At 45.9% G+C, this 18,750-nt stretch overlaps 1 protein-coding gene across 1 annotated transcript in view; it reads right to left on the minus strand.

Moving 5' to 3' along the window:
• The window catches only part of LMX1A (LIM homeobox transcription factor 1 alpha), a 157,444-nt gene extending 139,139 nt beyond the window's left edge, over window positions 1-18,305 (minus strand). The window contains exons 1-2 of the mRNA XM_008071082.1: window positions 18,211-18,305; window positions 15,854-16,040 (exon numbers count right to left, since the gene is read on the minus strand). Coding sequence (XP_008069273.1) covers window positions 15,854-16,040; window positions 18,211-18,286 — 263 coding nt within the window. The 5' untranslated portion in view covers window positions 18,287-18,305. The remainder of the gene's footprint in view (window positions 1-15,853; window positions 16,041-18,210) is intronic.
• Between the last annotated feature and the right edge of the window lie 445 nt (window positions 18,306-18,750).

The following is an 18,750-nucleotide window of genomic DNA, read 5'->3' on the forward strand; positions in this document are numbered from 1 at the left end:
TCTCTCCTTGAAAAATACACAAACACACGCTTCTGGGAAATCATTCAAGAGATTCATGAATATCCTAAGGCAGAAGTATCCAATCTTTTGGCTTCCCTAGGCCACATCGAGTAAAGAGGAATTATCAGACTTTCGCAGCAACTTGGATAGATTTAGAGTCTAAAATACTCAGTGATCTATCATAGAAACAAAGACCTGAGTACCATATGTTCTCACTCATAAGCAGACCCTGAACATTTACCATAATACTATAAGAAAGGGATTGTCAGTAGCTGGAAACTGCCAGGGGAGAAAAACATTAACATAATGTTAATAAGGGTACCTGATCTCAAATCAGGCGAAATGCAGACCAAACTTTATCTGCTTTACCTGTGTGATGTTTGCCACTTGTATACCTCATCCTGAATTGTAACCCATGTCCTTAAACTAAAATAACTTTAAAAAAAATAAAATTAAATTTAAAAAGAGGAATTGTTTTGGACCGCACATAAATTATATAATATAGTTAGTGTATAAACATACTAAAACTTCTTTTTTTTTTTTTTATTATAAGGTTTAGAAAGAATATAAAACTGGTGGGAAATTTGACCTTGTTTTTGCAAAACTAATCTATCAATGTCTGGTTTGATAGAAGTGGACACAATTCTTAGTGAGTTCTCAAGGTGCTCATCAGAAATGATTGTTTGAATTTTGCTCTTTGTGTGCTTCATAATTGAAAACAACTGTTCACAAATGTTATTTGCTGCCAAAAAGCAATGTCATAAATCAGGTGCGATTGTGAACTTTAAAAATGGAACTACACAAAGAAAATAAATGCTAAAAAACACATGACGTTAAAAACTTTTGTGAGGCCGGGCTCGGTGGCTCAGCCTGTAATCCCGTGCCTTTGGGAGGCTGAGGTGAGTGGATTGCCTGAGCCCACGGGTTCGAGACCCGCCTGGGCAACTTGGCAAGACCTCATCTCTACAATAAATCAAAAACTAGCTGGGTGTGGCAGCACGCGCCTGTAGTTCCAGCTACCTGGAAGGCTGAGGCGGAAGAATCACCGGAGCCCAGCAGGTCGAGGCTGCCTGGCCACTGCACTCCAGTCTGGGTGACAGAGTGAGACTCCAACTCAAAAAAAAAAAAAAAACTTTTGTGGGGCCACATTACTACCTATCCTGGGCTGCGTATGGCCAGGTTCGACATGCCTGCCCTAAAGTGAACCCCAGATTTAAAACCTCCATTGCAAAGAGAACCCCCAAATAGCAAGACTGCTGGAATTTTCACTGACTTGCCTCCTTTATGCTTCCTCTTCCTTCTGGGGGGCTTCTGAGGGTATTTTTGAGGACTAAAATAACGTAAGAAGCAGAATATTATCTTGTCCACATCCCAAACCACCTCGTGGTCCCATCCCTCACTTCCAGCCCCTTCTCCCATGCCCTTGCACCCCTACCCACCCAGCTCAGGCGAGTATCTGGGGATCATCTTCCCGTGGTCACTCTCATTCACTCTCACATTCAATTACTCCAGGCCTTCCACAGGGATCACCAAGTACCTACCATGTTCCAGACATCAACTAGTGAACAAAACAGGAATCCCTGTACTCGTGGAACTCATGATCCAATGGAGGGGAACAAGCATTATATTTGAACACTAAAGAATAAATTATAGCATATGCTAGAAGATAATTAGTGGTCTGGAAAAGAGGAACTATGTAATAGGGAAATGGGGCATATAGGAGTGATTTACAATACTAAATAGGTGGTCAGGGTAGAAGAATATGGACACGTGAGCACATTCACAGGGAGGATTCAAACTTGGGGACATCTGGGGAAAATTGATTTTGTTTATTTTCTTTCTCCCCCTCTAGAATGTAAACTCCTTGAAGTCAGGGATTCTCTTTTTGTTGATGCTCACCACTGTATCCCAAGTACCTATTGCAATGCCTAGCTCATAGTAGGTGCTCGATGGATATTAATAGAATAAATCAATGAATGAATTAAATGTATCTTTCAGGCTAAAGTTGAGGAATTGAGTCATAATTCTAAATCTTCCTCTAAACATAACATTATTTTAATTAAATGATAATTTCAGAGCACAGAGAAGAGAAACTGAGTTAGACTGAAAGATGACTGACTATACATGGAAAATGATCATAATCTGAACTTCAACTTTATAATAGCCAGATAAGGAATGGGTTTTACAAAACCAACAAGCAGATAGTAAATCCTGTACCAAATAAGGTTTTAAAATTAAAAACAATTCTGAATTCTAGGGCTTCTGAATGCTATTCCTATTCTTTAATAAGGCTGCCAGTGAGAGTCCTTGTCTCTTACCATGGAGACTTGGCACATAAGACAGATGCCACCACTCTGGAAGTGCCAGTCACTGTGCTGTCCTCACCCCTTGCTGCACTCCCCACTGCAGACTTGCATGCCCAGAGCACTCCATGCACCGACGTTCTTGAACTTCAAGCTTGCTTGAGGCTGATTAGCCTGGTTATTTATCCCTTAGTGCTGGTCAAGTCTAAGAAAGAATAAGTACTATCCAGACAGGCGCCACACTGATTGGAAGACCACATGTGGAGGATATTTTTCTCCCATATTGCCCACAGAAACTAGCACAATCTGGGAAAAGTCAGGAATAGGGAGTCCCTGAATTCCATGACATAGGGCTTTATTGATGGTGGGTCTTACCACATTAGAAGTAATGTGAGTTTCTGAACTTTCTTTCCTCTCTGATTAACCAGAAACACCAGGGCAAAGCTGAAATCACTTCATTGTAACAGCTCGACCTCTGCAATACTGCACATCATTAAATTTTTAAGGGCATTCATTGGGGAAGTCCTTTAATCCTTTAATAATTGAGTTGGGGGAAAGAGGCCAGTGATGGAGAGCATTTACCTGAGCTGATATTAACTAGGTTTGGCTACTAATGGCTTTCCAACAATCCCACTGTGTCCATGTTGCCATTTAAAAGAGTACATTTCATTTGGCCCTTGCTCTTTAACTGTCAACAGGGACCTCGAAAAATAATACATCAAGCATTGCAATTTGTATTACAGTTCTCTACCTAAGTCCACCTTCTACCACTATGGAGCTCAGTCTAAACAAGCTCTCACAACCTCTTGACAAGTACAAAAATCCATCCCATGAATCAGTTGAATGTCAGATAACCCTTCACCAATACATTTTCCACTGAACTTACTGGCCACAGAGGCAGAATCATTGAAAAAGCTAAGCCAGGCTCAGTGGCTCAAGCCTGTAATCCCAACACTTTGGGAGGCTGAGGGGCCTGAGCCCAGGGGTTCAAGACTAGCCCAGGCAACTTGGTGAGATTTCGTCTCTACAATAAATCAAAAAATTAGCCGGGTGTGGTAGCGCCCAACTGTAGTTCCAGCTACTTGGAAGGCTGCGGTGGAAGGATTGCCTGAGTCCAGCAGGTCGAGGCTGTGGTGTCTGTGAGTGTGCCACTGCACTCCAGCCTGGGTGACAAAGTGATACTCCAACTCAAAAAAAAAAAAAGAAAGAAACTAGCTTTCTTGGTAGCACAAAGTGTAGTTTAATTCCCTTCTAAGCTAAGAAATTTGGCCCCTTATGACCTTGTCACCATTTCTTTCTTAGGGTCACATAGATATGACAGTCCTAGACCTAAGGAAAAATCCCTATGTAACCATGCGCTGTTTTTTCTCTCCCAGTCAAAACAATCAGCTTTCTACCACAACACACAACAGGCAGTTTGTGAGCATGTTCCACACCTCAGAGAGCTCAAGGGACAGGCACTGCAATAAATGGGATCATACTAGAGAGGTTGAATGATTCGTTCAGGACCACCCAGCCAAAGCGGAATTAAAGCTCCAGGATTCTGAAAACCCAATGTAATCCACAAGGTCACCCTCACCTCCAGTCTGGGGAAGTAAGTGTATGAACCAACCAAGAGAACAAGACCATAAAGCAGTGATGGCTGGGTTAAGACACTGTGTCACTACAGTCTAGGATCAAGGAGGACAGTACCCATACTCTGAACTCCCTTCTCTGGAGAGTTCTCCTGAGTGTCACAGAAAGCAGAGCTCTTCAACTGCTAAGTGGGTAAGCACAGCTGACTGGTTACTGGCCTGAGGAGGTTGCAGACCTGTCTGGGGAATCAGCCATGCAGTGGTGTATACCTCGGACCAGCTGGAACCCAACTGAGCTCTGCCCAGATGAGGAGCAGCAACAGGCAGAAGACAGGCAAGTGGCTTTCACACAGAGACGACTGGTATCTGGAGAAGGCTGCTGCCATTCTCAGGCCCATGACCCAGTGACCCATGACCCAGAGAAGCTCTGTGGGGAGCTCTCACCCACCGAGAGGCCCTGACCAGTGTGGGAGGCAGATCCACCTCTGCCAGTCTCCGTCCTGAGGTGATCAGTTCCAGCCAGTCCACAGGGAAATGTGCCGAGGGAACGAGGGACTGGGAAAGGCAAAGGAGGGGCAGAGCTGGGCCCCAGGTGGTCCCTGACACTTGCCTCGGCTTCTCCTCCATCAGATGGATGCCCCTCTCTCTTCTAGATCTTCAACCCCCTTCCTTTCTTGCCTAAACTGGACTTAGCCAAGAAGCAGGCTCAAAATGATCGCAACTTAAAACATCTTCCCTGTATTTTATCTCCACTCCCAAGTACTATCTTTTTTCCTCCCATCTTGACATACAGAAATTTAATAAGTCTGTTGAATGATTAAAGGAATGAAAGGGTGATTTAATTAATAAACTAACTGTTTATAAGAGTCCATTTAATTCTAAGTTGGAGAAATCTACATACAACTAAGTAAAGTGCATTCCAGTTGCTCCTGCATTACCTGAAATCTCTAGTTTCATTAAACACCAGTTTACAAAGATTAAGGGCAGACATATATTTCATCTCTCTAAAATTGACTAGAACTAGCGTTAAGAGAAAAATGTTGGCAGTGGTAAGAGATATAATACAGTACAAGAATACTCGGTTTCCCTAAAAACTCTGATTCCATTATCATTTTTTGATCCAGCCAGGCCAAGTAACAAACAACAGTTTGTCAACAGTTCTGGAAATCAGCCTCACATGGGGGCACAGTGGGGTGATTTCTAGCTCAGCCTGGGACTTGTTTGAAGACACGACACAGTTGAGAAGAAAACTTGGAAAGGGGTTATGCAAGGAATGGACGGACAGCTGCTGGTTAGTCCCAGTGGAAGTCATGCTGGAAGCTCCGGATCTGATCTTTAACAGTTCTGCTGCCAAAACGTGCAGACAGGCTCCCAGGACAAGAGTCACCATAGCAAACCCTGGGAGCTGGAGAGAAGGAAAATGGATGTTGCCTGGCTTTGTGTCATTCTCCCGGTGGGGAGAACAGCTATACTATGTGCTAGAGGGGCAGTGGAGACCAATAGGGATGGGTGGGATAGGAAAGGCTGTGCTAGGACAGCTTTGTGTGTGTGGAAGAGGTTGACCAGTCGAAGCAATGAGCACAGAAGCAGTTTACACATGCACACACATACACACACACACTCAGGCAAGCCCCACATCCCGAAAACTTCCTTCAAAACCACAGAAGGCTATAAGCAGCTGACTGAACGTTCAAGTATCTAGCAGGTGGGGACTTATTTTCCAAGTACTGGCTCAACAGGACAAACTGAGAATTGTGATCTCACTGGGGTGTGAACACCAGAATTCAAGCAGCAGATGGTGTGATTTATTGGGAAGGCCATTGGACCAGGAATCAGAGGCTGGGGATGGCATCCTAGTTTATCTCTTCACCAACAGTGTGACCCTGGGCTAGTGCCTAACCTTCCTGAGCCTCAGTTTCCTCAGCTATAAAATGTAAGGGGAAGAAACCAAAAACCTCTCCTTGTCTAACTTTTAAAATTGTTGTGAGGATCAATAGAGATAATATATGTGAAGGCTCTTTGAAAAATGGAAAAAGATGCTTTTTAACCAACAAATCTTTTCATAGGATTTTCTATGAGTCAAATGTTGATCTGCATGCTTTACAAATATTAACCAAAAATGACCCTTTGAGGTTGGCACTATGATTATCCCCATATCAGAAGGAGGAAACAAGCACAGAGCACATAAGACCCTTGTCCCAGGCAACACAGCCAATGGCAGCAGGGAAGGATTTGATCCCAGACACTCTGGCTCCTGACTCTTAACAACTACACTATATTAGGTTATCACACACAGCTCCTAAAAATATGTGTAAGACTTTACTTGTATATTTAAAAACAATAATAATACTCAATCTTGTAGAGTACTCTATATTTTACCAAAAGGCTTTTCACATTGGTTATCTTATTTAATTCTCACAATAATCTTATGAGATCATTATTATTACATTATTTTGTATAGATGAGGAACTTGTGGCCTGAACATCTGACTGTAGGACATGTGCTTCAAATTATTTTTTTTCAGTAATAGAGCAAACTATGCAGTTTCCAAACCATTCATCACCTGTCTACCCCCTTCCATCTATGAACATGGGCTTTTGAAATGGCAGAGCCCAACCAATAACAAAGCATACATAAAATAAAACCCAGAAGAAAAAGAGTGGGTGCATAACACTGACAAGCTTCACATACAGACAATCAGGGAAGCCCCCTACAAAGTGATACTAGCATTTTGCCCAAAATTTTCTTCCCCACGACTGGTCCCATTCTAGAGTCTAAAATTCTACCATAAGATAGTCATTTCTTTAACTAAATACCCTTCCAGTTAAAAAGTGTCTTCAGAAGAATGACACATTATCATGAACGTCCATCCTCAGGTGAAGTATTTCATAACACACCTCCAGTTTGACAGTAGCCTCTAGTCTGCACACAGAGTAATCTGAAACGTGAAAGGTCACAAGATGGGTCCAGAGCATAAGACGACAAGAAGGCAAAGCTGAGCTAAGAGTCTGAAAATGAGGCCAGAACATGGGTGCTGTGGTTGCATCCAGGAATTCAGGCTACACAAAGTTCCAGGGGAGCGAGGTGCAGAAACCAAGCAAAATTCCAGCCAAGGAGAGGCAGGGAGGATTCTCCCAGGGTGTTCCTCCTTTCCCGGTTTCCAAAGTCTCCTCATGACACTGCCAACTGGCTTCATCTCTAAAGAGCTGGGCCTGCATCCCTGTGAAGATGGTGGCTGTCATCACTGGAGAACACAGGCACAATAGGAATCCCTGCCACAATGTGAGGAGGAGCCAGCGAGAAAGGCTGAGGGGGAGCCAGCAGCAGGGGAGGAAACTCTAGATGGTTATGTTAAAAAGGATTTGTTCCACTGTCAAAACCAGAAAGCTCTCCCCAAGAGCCAGCTCCAGGGAAGGAAGCCTGAAATGACAGAGAGGGGGTGGGGTGCTGTTAAGAAGGCTCTTGGGACAGGAGGCTGAAGGAAGGAAAGGAGTATCAGGCAAAAGGCAGGTGTGTCCAGAAAAACCCCCCTCTGGACTGCTGTGGGTCTGGGGATGCACAGAAACTGTGCTCTAGTGTTCCTGCCCGCTGAGGCCCAGACAAAGGCTCTTACAGCCTCCCTGATTCTCCGGGGCAACAACTCTCTAAATCCAGGTCATCAGAGCACCTGCCCATTCCTGGTTCTCTCCATCAGGACAGGACCCAAGCTCATGACTACCACAAAAGGCACACCTTCTCCACTCTCAGGCCCATTCCCTTTTCTGGGCCTCATGCTCAAGAGAGACATCCACCCCTGCAGCTGAAGGCCGCAGGCCAAGCGGGCTTCAGCGCCCACTCAGACTCAGGTTGTATGGGTGCTCAAACAAAGACATATTCAGACCTTCCTACAGAGAGTGAGGGGACTGTTTCTGGACCCAGAGGGAGCTGGCCTTAATCTGCTGCACAGTGAATGACAACAATGTTAAGAATGAAAATATGGTTTGGGGGGATAGTCCCCAGGAGCCCAACATTTTGGTATTTAAAGGAACTTTAATGAGCTTAACAGGCTAATCTGGAGTTCAGGAGGGGGTGTTTTGTTTTGTTTTGTTTTGAAAAATCCTTTTAAAGGCTCCTGAGGCTTGCTAGAGAGGAGGCACTGAACTGGGAGTCCAGGAAGGGTTGCCTGTGACTGAAGGGTGGGGCACAAGTGGGAGAGGAAGCTGCTCCTGAAAGTTCTCTTTGCAGCGGTAGAAACGGGAGATATGAAGATATGAAGGATGGTTTTTTTCCAGAGTAGAGAAATGTGTTTTCCAGAGAAGCAACCGAGAGTTGAGAATGAGTGATGTGTTTACATCCTGCCATGCACACCAGCCTTCTCTGGGTTTGTTGGTGACAGCATCAGACCCAGGCATGGCTCTGACCGACCAAAACACGTCCACTGGCAGTGGCTGGAAATAACCTAACATCCACTAAGGCACCAGGCACATTCAGAAAGGTTTTCAGGAACCGCTGAGTGGTCATGATCATGTGGCCACCAAGCCTGAGAGCTATACCTCCCCCATCTATTTACCTAAGCCCCGCCCAACAGTGGGATGGTCATGTGGCAAATATGCTGTATATCCAAAAAGGTTAATTAGGTTCCTCCCACTGAACAAGTCAAAAGAGCACTAACAGTCCACAAACATGGCCTGGGGGAAAAGATGAGGCAATTGATGAGAGGAAGTTTAAGTAAGCTCTGATGTTTACAAGCGTCAAGTTGTTTTGTTTTGTTTTTGTTTTTGTTTTGAGTTCGAGTCTCACTCTGTCGCCCAGACTGCAGTGCAGTGGCCGCTCCCGGCCACCACAGCGTCGACCTGCTGGGGCGATCCTTCTGCCTCAGCCTTCTGAGTAGCCGGAATTACAGGCATGCGCTACCACGCCCAGCTAATTTTTTGATTTATTGTAGAGATGAGGTCTCACCTGCCCAGGCGGGTCTCGAACCCACGGGCGCAGGCAATCCACTCACCTCAGCCTCCCAAAGGCGCGGGATTACAGGCTGAGCCACCGAGCCAGGCTAAGAGTTGAGTTAATAGAATCCTAGGGCAGAAGGGAATGAGACCAGGCCAGGGCGAAAAGTGAAGTCCATTCTCAGCTTAAGAGACTTTTTATACAGACAGAGCTTAGTCAGACATGTTAGACAAGGTTGTCCAATTCACAGTGGCCACATATCTAGCTGCACTCAACCACTGCATGACAATAAGGATAAAACACAAATCAATTGGTGTGGGGAGACCCAGGAGGCTGAGGGAGTAAGAAAAGCCAGAAATATTTGCTATCATCCAAAAATAGGAGCCTCAAACTGGAATCTTGAAAGGCTGGAAAAGACCAAACTCTTTCATGTGACTTCAGTTACAAGACTATGAAAAGCACAGCCCATTTTGTATTTTTAGTTATGACATTATGGTGCAATAATGAGGAATCTGGCAATGTTTCATTAAATTCTAGCTAATCCATGCATGGCAGCTAGGTGACAAGCTCTACAGATGACTTGGTTGCCTTGATTCACCACTGAAAGAAACAGCACCAAGGTAGGTTTTCAAAATCCTTTTTTAACTACCCAGATGGGGCTATTTGTGATGGGACCAAGTATGCCCACAGGGTAGGAAGCTGATGTAGGGCCACAGTTTTATTCCTTACATAATGTCTTCTCTAATACTTCAGTGTTTCTGCTGCATTCCAATTGCATCTGCTGTCTAATGCCAAAAGAAACTTAATCCCTATCCTAAGTCTCATTTTATTTATTTTCAGTAGTGTGAAAACAAACATGTAGCAAGATTACAGTGTTTACACCTCCTTTTTAGCCGATATAGCTCTAATCCTCCTGTTAATTAATGCCAGGGCCACAGCAATTTTATTAATTTCTTCTTGGTTAAAAATATAGAGACAGATAATTGTGCCTTACTAAAATAACAATTTGACATTTGGGAAGTGTTTGCTTCATTTTAGCAAGACGGTTGGCTAGGTTTCATTTAATATATGACAAAGAGACACAAAGCTGCAGTCGACATTGGTCAACGATAACATAACTAATTCTAATTGTGATAAGTTGACTAAAATGCCCCACATCCTGCTAGTCAAAAAAACTAGGAGAAAATGTAAATGATAAGGAGCACCAAGCCAGAGTGTCTCTCTGTTCCAGAAAACAGAATGTTCTAAGGAATATAAGGGAGAATAGGGATATCTTTTCTCTGTCCTCTCTTTGCTCCAGAACCTTTTCTACACTTTGCTTCTAAAATTACCAACTTCCTGAAACCCAATCTGAAAAGACTGGTGGCAGCCACACTGCTTTAGTGTTTCTAAGAAACTTTCAGAAGAACATATAGGTATTCCTATGGGAAAGTCTCAGGCATGTTGGAAATAGGACAGAGCCCTCCCACGTACGTAGGAACCTTTCTGCTTCAGCCCCCAACCTCACCTTGCAAGGAGCTCACCCTGCAAGGAGCTCATCTGAGACTCTCTCTTTGAAGAGGTAAAAAAGCATTTAAAAAATCATGCCAGAGAGATGTTAAAGAAAGAAAAGAAAATCACCAAAGTAGAGCTAAGATTTCATAAAGTCAAAAATTAATTTTAGATCTTTCTATCATGGATATAACTGTACTTTTTCCCCATAGTTGTTTTCCAGTGTTGTACAACTGTACTTAATAATCAAGGTAACATGATTCAATATTGGTTATTTTGAACTTGATAAAATTCAACAATGACATTTTGTAATATTCATTTACTCCAAGAAGCTTGAATAAATTTTGAATCATTTCATGAGTATTTTAAACCCTTGTCTATTTTTTTATTTCCAAACACTATTACCTGGATAATTTCTTTGACCATAAAAATAATAACTCACCAATAATTTAATAAATGGAATTGTTCTCATTAGAGAAACAGTACCTGCTTACTATCTCCAAAAACCTTTCCAGAATTAAAAAAGCAACAATGAAGAGGCCTCCCTGAAGTTAGCAACAGCCTTTTGGTTAATAAAAAGGTTATAAATAAGAAAAATGAAACTAAAAAGCAAGAAAACATTAGATGATGAGAAAAGTTCTTGTCACTGAAATCTGAATATTGAAAGCTATCTCCTAGCCAGGTAGATGACAAAAGTCCAGGACTCTACAGTATGTGAAACCAGGTTGGATAAAGAACTTTTTAAAGTATGTTCCATTTATGTTAGGATCAAAAGAATCCCACAAGCCTATTCCAAAAAGGAATGTTCATATCTAATATTCTAATTCCCAGAATACTATTAATATCCACTTCTGCTATCTAATTTTATGTCAAAATTTTAAGACTTAGATTTCAAGAAAGTCTTACTTGGGGAGAAATACATATAAAAAGAGAAAACACCTTTGAACAATGAATGTTTCCAATCACCCTTTAAAATTAAAAAGAAAGAGAGAGAGCAAGAGAGGGAGAAACAGTCTCGAGATCAGTCTGCCTGCACAAACACAGCCATAGCCCACGGACTGTGCTTGTGCTGGGTTAAGCCTCCTACAATTTAATACAGACATCAGTTTATTACCTAGCTGTGTTTGATTTTTATATTCCTTAAATTTTATTGTGCCAGGAGCGGAGCCAACCAAAGATAAAGCAAAAATCTAACAATTGCCTCTGTAATTTCATCTGTGGACTCCTTTTATGAGTCACTGCATGCCCAATTTTGATCTCCAAGTAATGTCACTGTAATAAAACCAAACTAACTCCTCCTCACACATGCACCTCCTCCACTGCCTTGATAAAATGCAGAATTAGTTCATTACTGATCCTAATAGATATCATTACCTCAGTCATTTACACCGTGGGACTGCCAATCAGCAGGTTGGTGGAAAGAAAGACACAGAGAAAGCTGTACTTGTTATATTCACTTTCCCCATTTTAGTCCCTTTCTTTAAAAAAATTTGGTCTGCTCCAAAAGAAAAGAAAGAAAACATCCACTGGCTCTCTGAGGAAAGGTCTCCCAAGGCCTGGATCTGCTGACATGTAGGGAGTTATGATGTTGTGAGAATAGCCCTGATGACAGCAATACTGTCCCATACTGCTCCTAGGATGTCCAGAGCAATCCGAGGGATCGTGATAAACTTCATGTGTGAGGGAGAGGTCCCGTCTGACCATGGAGCTGTCAGGCACATGAAAGAAACAATATAAACTTGATTTAAATGTGGGATCCCTTCCAGAAGGCCTAATTATCTATTGTATTACCACATACCCATTATTCAGCAGTCTCTTCTGTCTCAGACTTAAGTCCAGCTGCAGTATTTGTTTGGAATATATTCAGGGAAAGCTCCAAACTAACCAGATCATAGAGGACTCAGTTAAATAGGGAACAACAGTTATATAAATACAAGTCCCCTAGGCTGGAAAATATTTTGGTTGTCTGCTAAATTTCAGGAATGTTGAAGACAGTTGAATCTAGTTTTTAAACGTCCACACTTATAGCATCCTAATGTTTTATATGACATGGTATAACTTCATTGACTACGTAAATATTATCATCCATTACTAGCTAGTAAGTTACTAAGTAGTAATTTTTCTTTGAAGACACATCATAAACAACAAAGGTCACCTCCAGTTCCTAATTTCTAGACGTTCATAAATCAGTATTCTATACTCTCTCCGTAAATGCTTATTTGTTTTGGGTAATCAGAAGATAAATTATTCCTAAGGGCATCATAATATATGAGATAAATACTTAATAAAACATTCTGAAATCTTCAAATGAATAGCATTGTGTAGAAGATGCCACTGTCAATTCAATTTTTTTTAAATTAGAAAAACTGATGTTTGACATCATGGAGGTGTAACAACGAGTTGATAGAATGACATTTTCACTTTTTAACTGGCTGCCTGACACCACAGTTAATAATTCAAATGCAAAACTGCCCAGCAGCCAAAAATACACATACAGATGGCTAATATTACATATTATATTAGTAATATTATGTTTATGACTGTCACTGAAGACTGTGCCTTAGCTACATATTATTTTAAATATGTAGAAATAGCATTTGAACTTCATGAATTTTGGACACCAGGGTGCTGTGTGCATACTACATTTTCTTTTTTCATTAAGAGCTCCATAAATTTTGCCAGCAACATTTTCCTACCATTTTGTCCCCATTTACCTTGTCTGGGCCTCACATTTCTAAGAGATGCACCAAAAACAAAACAAAAAAGCAAAAACGCAAGTTATTTTTTACAAATGCATTTTTTAAAGAGAAAAATGCTCTCTCGGATTGTTCATGACTATTGACTAAAATTGAGTCATATTCCTTTGGAGGGTAAATACCTGGCCATTCTAGATAACTTCTGTACAACACCTGATCCTGCCCTCCAAGTGGGTGAAACTTTCAAGAAACACTTGGTTCACACAGCTGGGAACAATGTTAAGTAACAAGCCTCCTGAAGGCAGGCTCTGAGCTTTTCTCACTATCCTCTCCTTCCCTGGCCCAGTGTCTTGTATATAGATGCTCCACAAAAGCTTGTTAAATAAAGGAATTTGCCCTGAGCCTACTTTTAAAGAAAAACACAACAAACAAGAACACCTCTCCTTTCTCTCCTACAGCCACTACCAAGCAAACCAACACCATTAAGATTATCAAATATAGGAAAACCTTGTTTTGTGACAAGAAGAACAGGATTACGAATTGGGATATAGAAGGGAAAAAAATTGGAAAAAGAATAAATTAATCTCAATAGGCTGGGTGCAGACCAGTACTGATTATGAGCCATGAGAAGACAAGCGATTCAATCATGGCCATCGTATTTCAAAAAATATTTTAAAATTAAAATGAAAATCCTTCACTGTAACATCAACACCTCCCCGAACAATGTAGCTCACATCGCTCTGTAAAATCTTCTTGGTTCTGGCCAACAGCTGGCAAGTTGATCCCTGCAATTTTCCCTTTGCAGGAATAGCTTTGTGAGGGGAGAACTGACCCTCCTGGGCTAATAAGCCCAAACCAGGCCAAACCTGGAGGGTTGAAATGGAAGGGACATTGTTGTGTTAAGTACTTTACAACAACTGTTTCTTCTCTTGACACAGCCTGACTTCCTTAAAGAAGATTTGACTGGCCAGACAGCTGTGTTGACCCTTAAGCCTTCTTTGATTCGTGATTTTTTTTTTAACAAACACAATAGAAATTCACAACCCAAGTCCTTTCCTAAGGTCCAATACTTTGTGAATTTGCTAGTGTTGTGCCTGAAGGATGTGTACATTTCAGTACTCTCTCAGAAGAAAGTTGAAGTTTGGCTCCACACAATACCAAAACCTTTATCAAAAGTGAGAAAGAGAAAAAAAAAAAGAAACGAGCAATCAACCAGAAGCTTTATTCAAAGGTGATGATACTTGACGTCCTCTGGACAAAATCTGCTTAATTACCTAAAAATTATCCTTTTCACTCAGACACTGTGGCAGTAAACAGACAACCAAGTACAGAGACAGGCGTATCTTCTTTCAAAAATGTCAAGCATAATTATCACTTCATGAGAGGCGGGGAAGAGTTTTCACTTCTTCATAAATTTCACTTTCTTTATAGATGCATAGTCTAACTCATCTGAAAATTGAGTGTGAGATATATATTCTGAAAAAAGTAAGTTTTCTATCCTTTCAAAACAACAACAAAAAAGCCGAGCACGTCCCTGCACATGGGGGTAAAATTCAAGCATTTTATGGCAAAGGAGAACTGAGCGGCAGAGAGAATTTTGTGTGTGTGGTGGGAAGCTCTAATACTTTGTCAGTTGTTAGTAAACCTCACAGCCCAGACAGCACGGAAAAGAAAATATTTCTGTTCATTATTAGTTTTTTGTTATACCGAGACTTCTCCTGCACACCCCTTTCTCTGTGTGTTTTTAACCTCGCGTTAGGTACGGCGTTTCACGCACTCTGATCCTCCTCAGGCAGTGCTGTCGTTTTTATTCGCCAGCGACAAATGCAGAATTGTCCTGCGCGTGCACACGCGCGCCCATCCAATTAACAGTCCCAAGGCACAAAAACAGAGGCCTCCGCTTCAGCCTCTTTTCCTCAACCACCTCCCCAACCCGTGAAGCCAGGGCCCCTTCTCTTTAGCCATTTTCGCAAGGAAAAGCAATTCCCTCTCCTGACATGCCCGGAGCTCCTCCTGGCCTGCCCCGAATGAAATTCTTCTACCTCCCACTCCCTGGCTTGAAGCACTACGGAAATCTAGATTCGAAACGACCCACTTTCTTAATGTCTGTCTCCCAATTCTGCCCAAAGCAGGCCAGATCGTTCGTGTCGAAGGAGAGAACTGAACCTGCCCCGTGGCCGGAGAGGCTGCCCACAGTGGACTGGGGTGGAGCGTAGGGTGGAGGAGAGGGCGGCAGGTCAAGCCCCAACCGCTGGCCCCACAGCCCTTGCGTCCGGGGGCTTTGGGGAGCCGGGGAGAGATGCAGGGAGAGGAAAGGCGGAGGAGTGGCGCGCTCAGCTCCGAACGGCCGCAGCGCCATTTCTGAGCCCAATCTGTCCCGACTGCCGTGGAGAAACGCGAGCTGGAAACGCGCACGGCGGACAGAAGCCGCGGGGCCGCTACAGCCAGACTACTCGGCGCGAGGGTGGCGCGAGGGTGGCGCAGACACCTGGATGAGATGGGGAGGGAACCAGCCAGGAGACAGGGGCCCAGGCAGATCGCAGGACACCCGGTGGACGGGTTGAGCGGGGGTGCCAGGCCGCAAGGGGTCGGAGGCCCACAAAAAGTCGAAGGAAAGGGGTCGGGGAGGACTCAAAGCTAGGCGGGCCGACCATGGAGGGAGCAATCGGGTGCTTCTGCGGGACCGGCGGGGATGGCGCGCCCCGGCCAGCCGCCCTGTCCCCGGGGAATGTACGAGACGGGGCTGAAGGGGAGTCGGTGCGATGCCCCTCCGCCTTCCAGAAGAGGATCGGGGTGAAGGAGCACAGAGTTCCCGGCGCGCACCGATGCCAGCGCGCGGGGAGCGCTCGGGGCGCACACTTACTTCTCGTAGTCATACTTGCAGTAGAGCTTCTTGTCCCGGTAGAAGCAGGTGGTCTCCAGGGGCTCCTTGCAGGAGGTGCATTGCACGCACTGCTCGTGCCAGAAGCTGTCGTTGAGCCGCAGCAGAAACCTGTCCAAGATGACCCGCTGACACCCCTCGCAGACAGACTTGGGACTCACCGCTCTGCCTGCAGCGGCAAACAGACGTTGGCGGGTTAGCCGCCGGGTCCGGCCTCCCAGCTGAGCCCGGCTGGGACCAGCTCCCGACCCCCCACCCGACATCCTCGGACCCTCTCTGCGCCCCCACCCCCACCCCGGGAAGCCCCCTGCTAATCAACCCAGCCGAGATTTGGAAAAAACCAACCCAAGTAGCGTTTCTAACAAACAAGGGCTATGTGGGAAGGTTGGAATCCTAGAGAGGGAGGAGACGGATATCAATAAGCGGCCTTTAATTATCAAATATACCCAGGTATGCGCCCTAACGTTTGCGCATCCTGTGAAATTTAATTACAAATAAATGTGTGCTCCCAGGTTCATCGCGTCGTAATTAATCATTAAATCACCACGCTTCTCTCTATGACCACAACATTTTAAAAACTGAAAATGCATGAAAACAATTTGGTTTTGTTGTCATTGTTAAGACACAGGTCTGTTCTCATTTTTGGAGGGGAGAAAGGTTTTACATATCGCCTTTTTTCCCTAAAAAGTCCTGTGGGTACAGAGAAATACCGTTCGGCCCCCAGGCAAACCCAGTACTGTTCAAACCAATGGACCCCAAACTGCCGCGTCTTGGCTGGTGTGCAAATTGCAGGTGGGTTTTTCATAATTAAGAATTGTCAAAATAGAGGGAAGAAAAAAAGTTGGGGGAGGGAGCAGCTGACGCGGTGTCCGGCCCGGACTCCCGACACGGGGCGCGCTCAGCAGCCCCGCGTGGGGGCGAAATGGGCGGCGAACCCACTGGGCGCAGGCGGGCATCGGCTCTGTCCTACCCCTCGGACTTTAGTGTTTTGTTCTTTTAGATTGGGGGGGCTTCCCCTCCCCAGGGTGACCCTTGGCTGCCTTGGCCGGCACTTTCCACGGCTTTCTAAAGTAGGTCTCGTCCCCCGGTAACAACACTCTCACGGGTGCTATCCCAAAGAACTCGACCCGTCCCCATTTTCTGCTACACCCCCCGCTCTCGCCTTCTGGCCTGGCCAACGGCTCCGGTCGCTTTGGGGAGCGAACATAAAGGGCTAGGAAAAGCAGCGAGATGGCTCCCGATGTTAAAATTCTGTTTTCTTTCTGTAGGGTCTCGACGTGCTAGCCCAGGACCCGCGCTTTGGGAGTGGACAGGGACCGGCCCAGGGCACAGGGCGCCGGGCGACGTTCGCTATGTACACGAGTCCGCACGCACTGCCCGCTCCGCGCTGCCCACCCGGGCCTCCGCGCTCCTCCAAGGCTGGGCAGATTCCGAACGGTCTCCAGAGGGGGGTTCAGAGAGGAGACCTCAGGCTGCGGGACTTCGTTTCCTCTGGGGCGTTGGGGTGGGGAGTGGCCTCTCTGATACGGCTTCACCAGCCTGACTGTCACTTCCTCCACATTCAACCCGCTCTAGCGGTTCATGTGAGGGGCAGAGGCCATAAGGTTTAAATGACAAAACGAAAAATCCCTCCCGCTATGAAAATAAAGCACCCGCCCCCCAAACTTCGAAGGCACTCTGGGCGGGAGGCAAGGACCTGTCACCAGAAACCCCAGCCTCGGGTCCCCGAGACCCGCGTGTGGACACTCTTCCGGGGCCCCTGACTCGCCGCTCCCACGCAGTCACTGCAAAGGCGTTGGGGGTTGGGGGGCGACCCACTGGATCCGGAAGATCCAGTTAATTAAAGCCGAGGCGAGAGTCCCGCCGCGCGGGCTAATCCTGGCGCTGCGTTGCGCACCGGCCCGGAAAAGTCTCTTGGCCGTGCCCAGGGCTGAAATTGGGGCTGGAGTTGGTGGGGGCGAGATGCCGCCTCGAACCTGGACGTTCCTGGCCTCGGGTCTCACTCGTAGGCCGCCAAGAAGAGAGCGTGACATTTATGAGACGTCGATCAGCTCCGTGATTAAAAGTACAGCCCTGGGTATTTTTAATCACTAGCTCGCCCGCCCCTCGCGCTTTGGGGAATTCGGTGCCCCGCGCGTGAGGCCCGGGGCGGCTTGTCGGTTTTATTTGGGTAGGGACGCCCCGCGAGAACTGATGGACAGACAGCGCGTGGGCTCCCGTGAGGGCACGAAGAGGGAGCGCTGGCTCCCGCGTGGCGACCGGGTCCCAGTGCGCCTGGCTCCACAGCTCGGGCCCGGCGGACGGAGGATGCGCCCGGGACGCGTCGCCCGGACACTCACCCAGCAGCGAGGAGAAGGGGGCCGAGGTCTCGATCGCGCTCTGGAAGTTCTCCTCCATCTTCAGACCGTCCAGCATGTTCGGGCCGGCCGGAAGGACCTGCGGAGATGAGGAGGCGCTGGGCCTGGCGTCCGGTGCCCGCCGGGACCCCGCGCCCGCGGCCGCCGTACTCCTGGGAGAGAACGGAGGGAGTGTCCAGACGACCAGAACGAGCCCGGAGGGTCGGGTCCAGCCAAGGGAAACGTAGGCTGGGAGGAGAGACGAGTCTCAGCGAACCGCTCTGACTGATCTGATTTCACTTGAAGCCAACACGTTATGTACTTAGGGCCTCCGCCCCCCGACCGCGTTTCTCCTCCTGCCCCCCCTTCTGTCCTCCACCTCCGTCCCCAGCCCCAGGTTTCCCATCTCCAGTCCGGCTCCGCCCCAACCTCTACGAGTGTGGGCCCTAGGGACGCCTCTACAGGAACCCAGCTACCGGCGTAGGATGGGGAGCCTGGAGTGGGCGCCCTCCCTCGCGCAACCGGGCTCGGGCACGCGGGACG

The sequence above is a fragment of the Carlito syrichta genome, unplaced genomic scaffold (assembly GCF_000164805.1).
Source record: "Carlito syrichta isolate Samal-C Ts95f unplaced genomic scaffold, Tarsius_syrichta-2.0.1 Scaffold314112, whole genome shotgun sequence".
NCBI classification, from domain to species: Eukaryota; Metazoa; Chordata; class Mammalia; order Primates; family Tarsiidae; genus Carlito; species Carlito syrichta.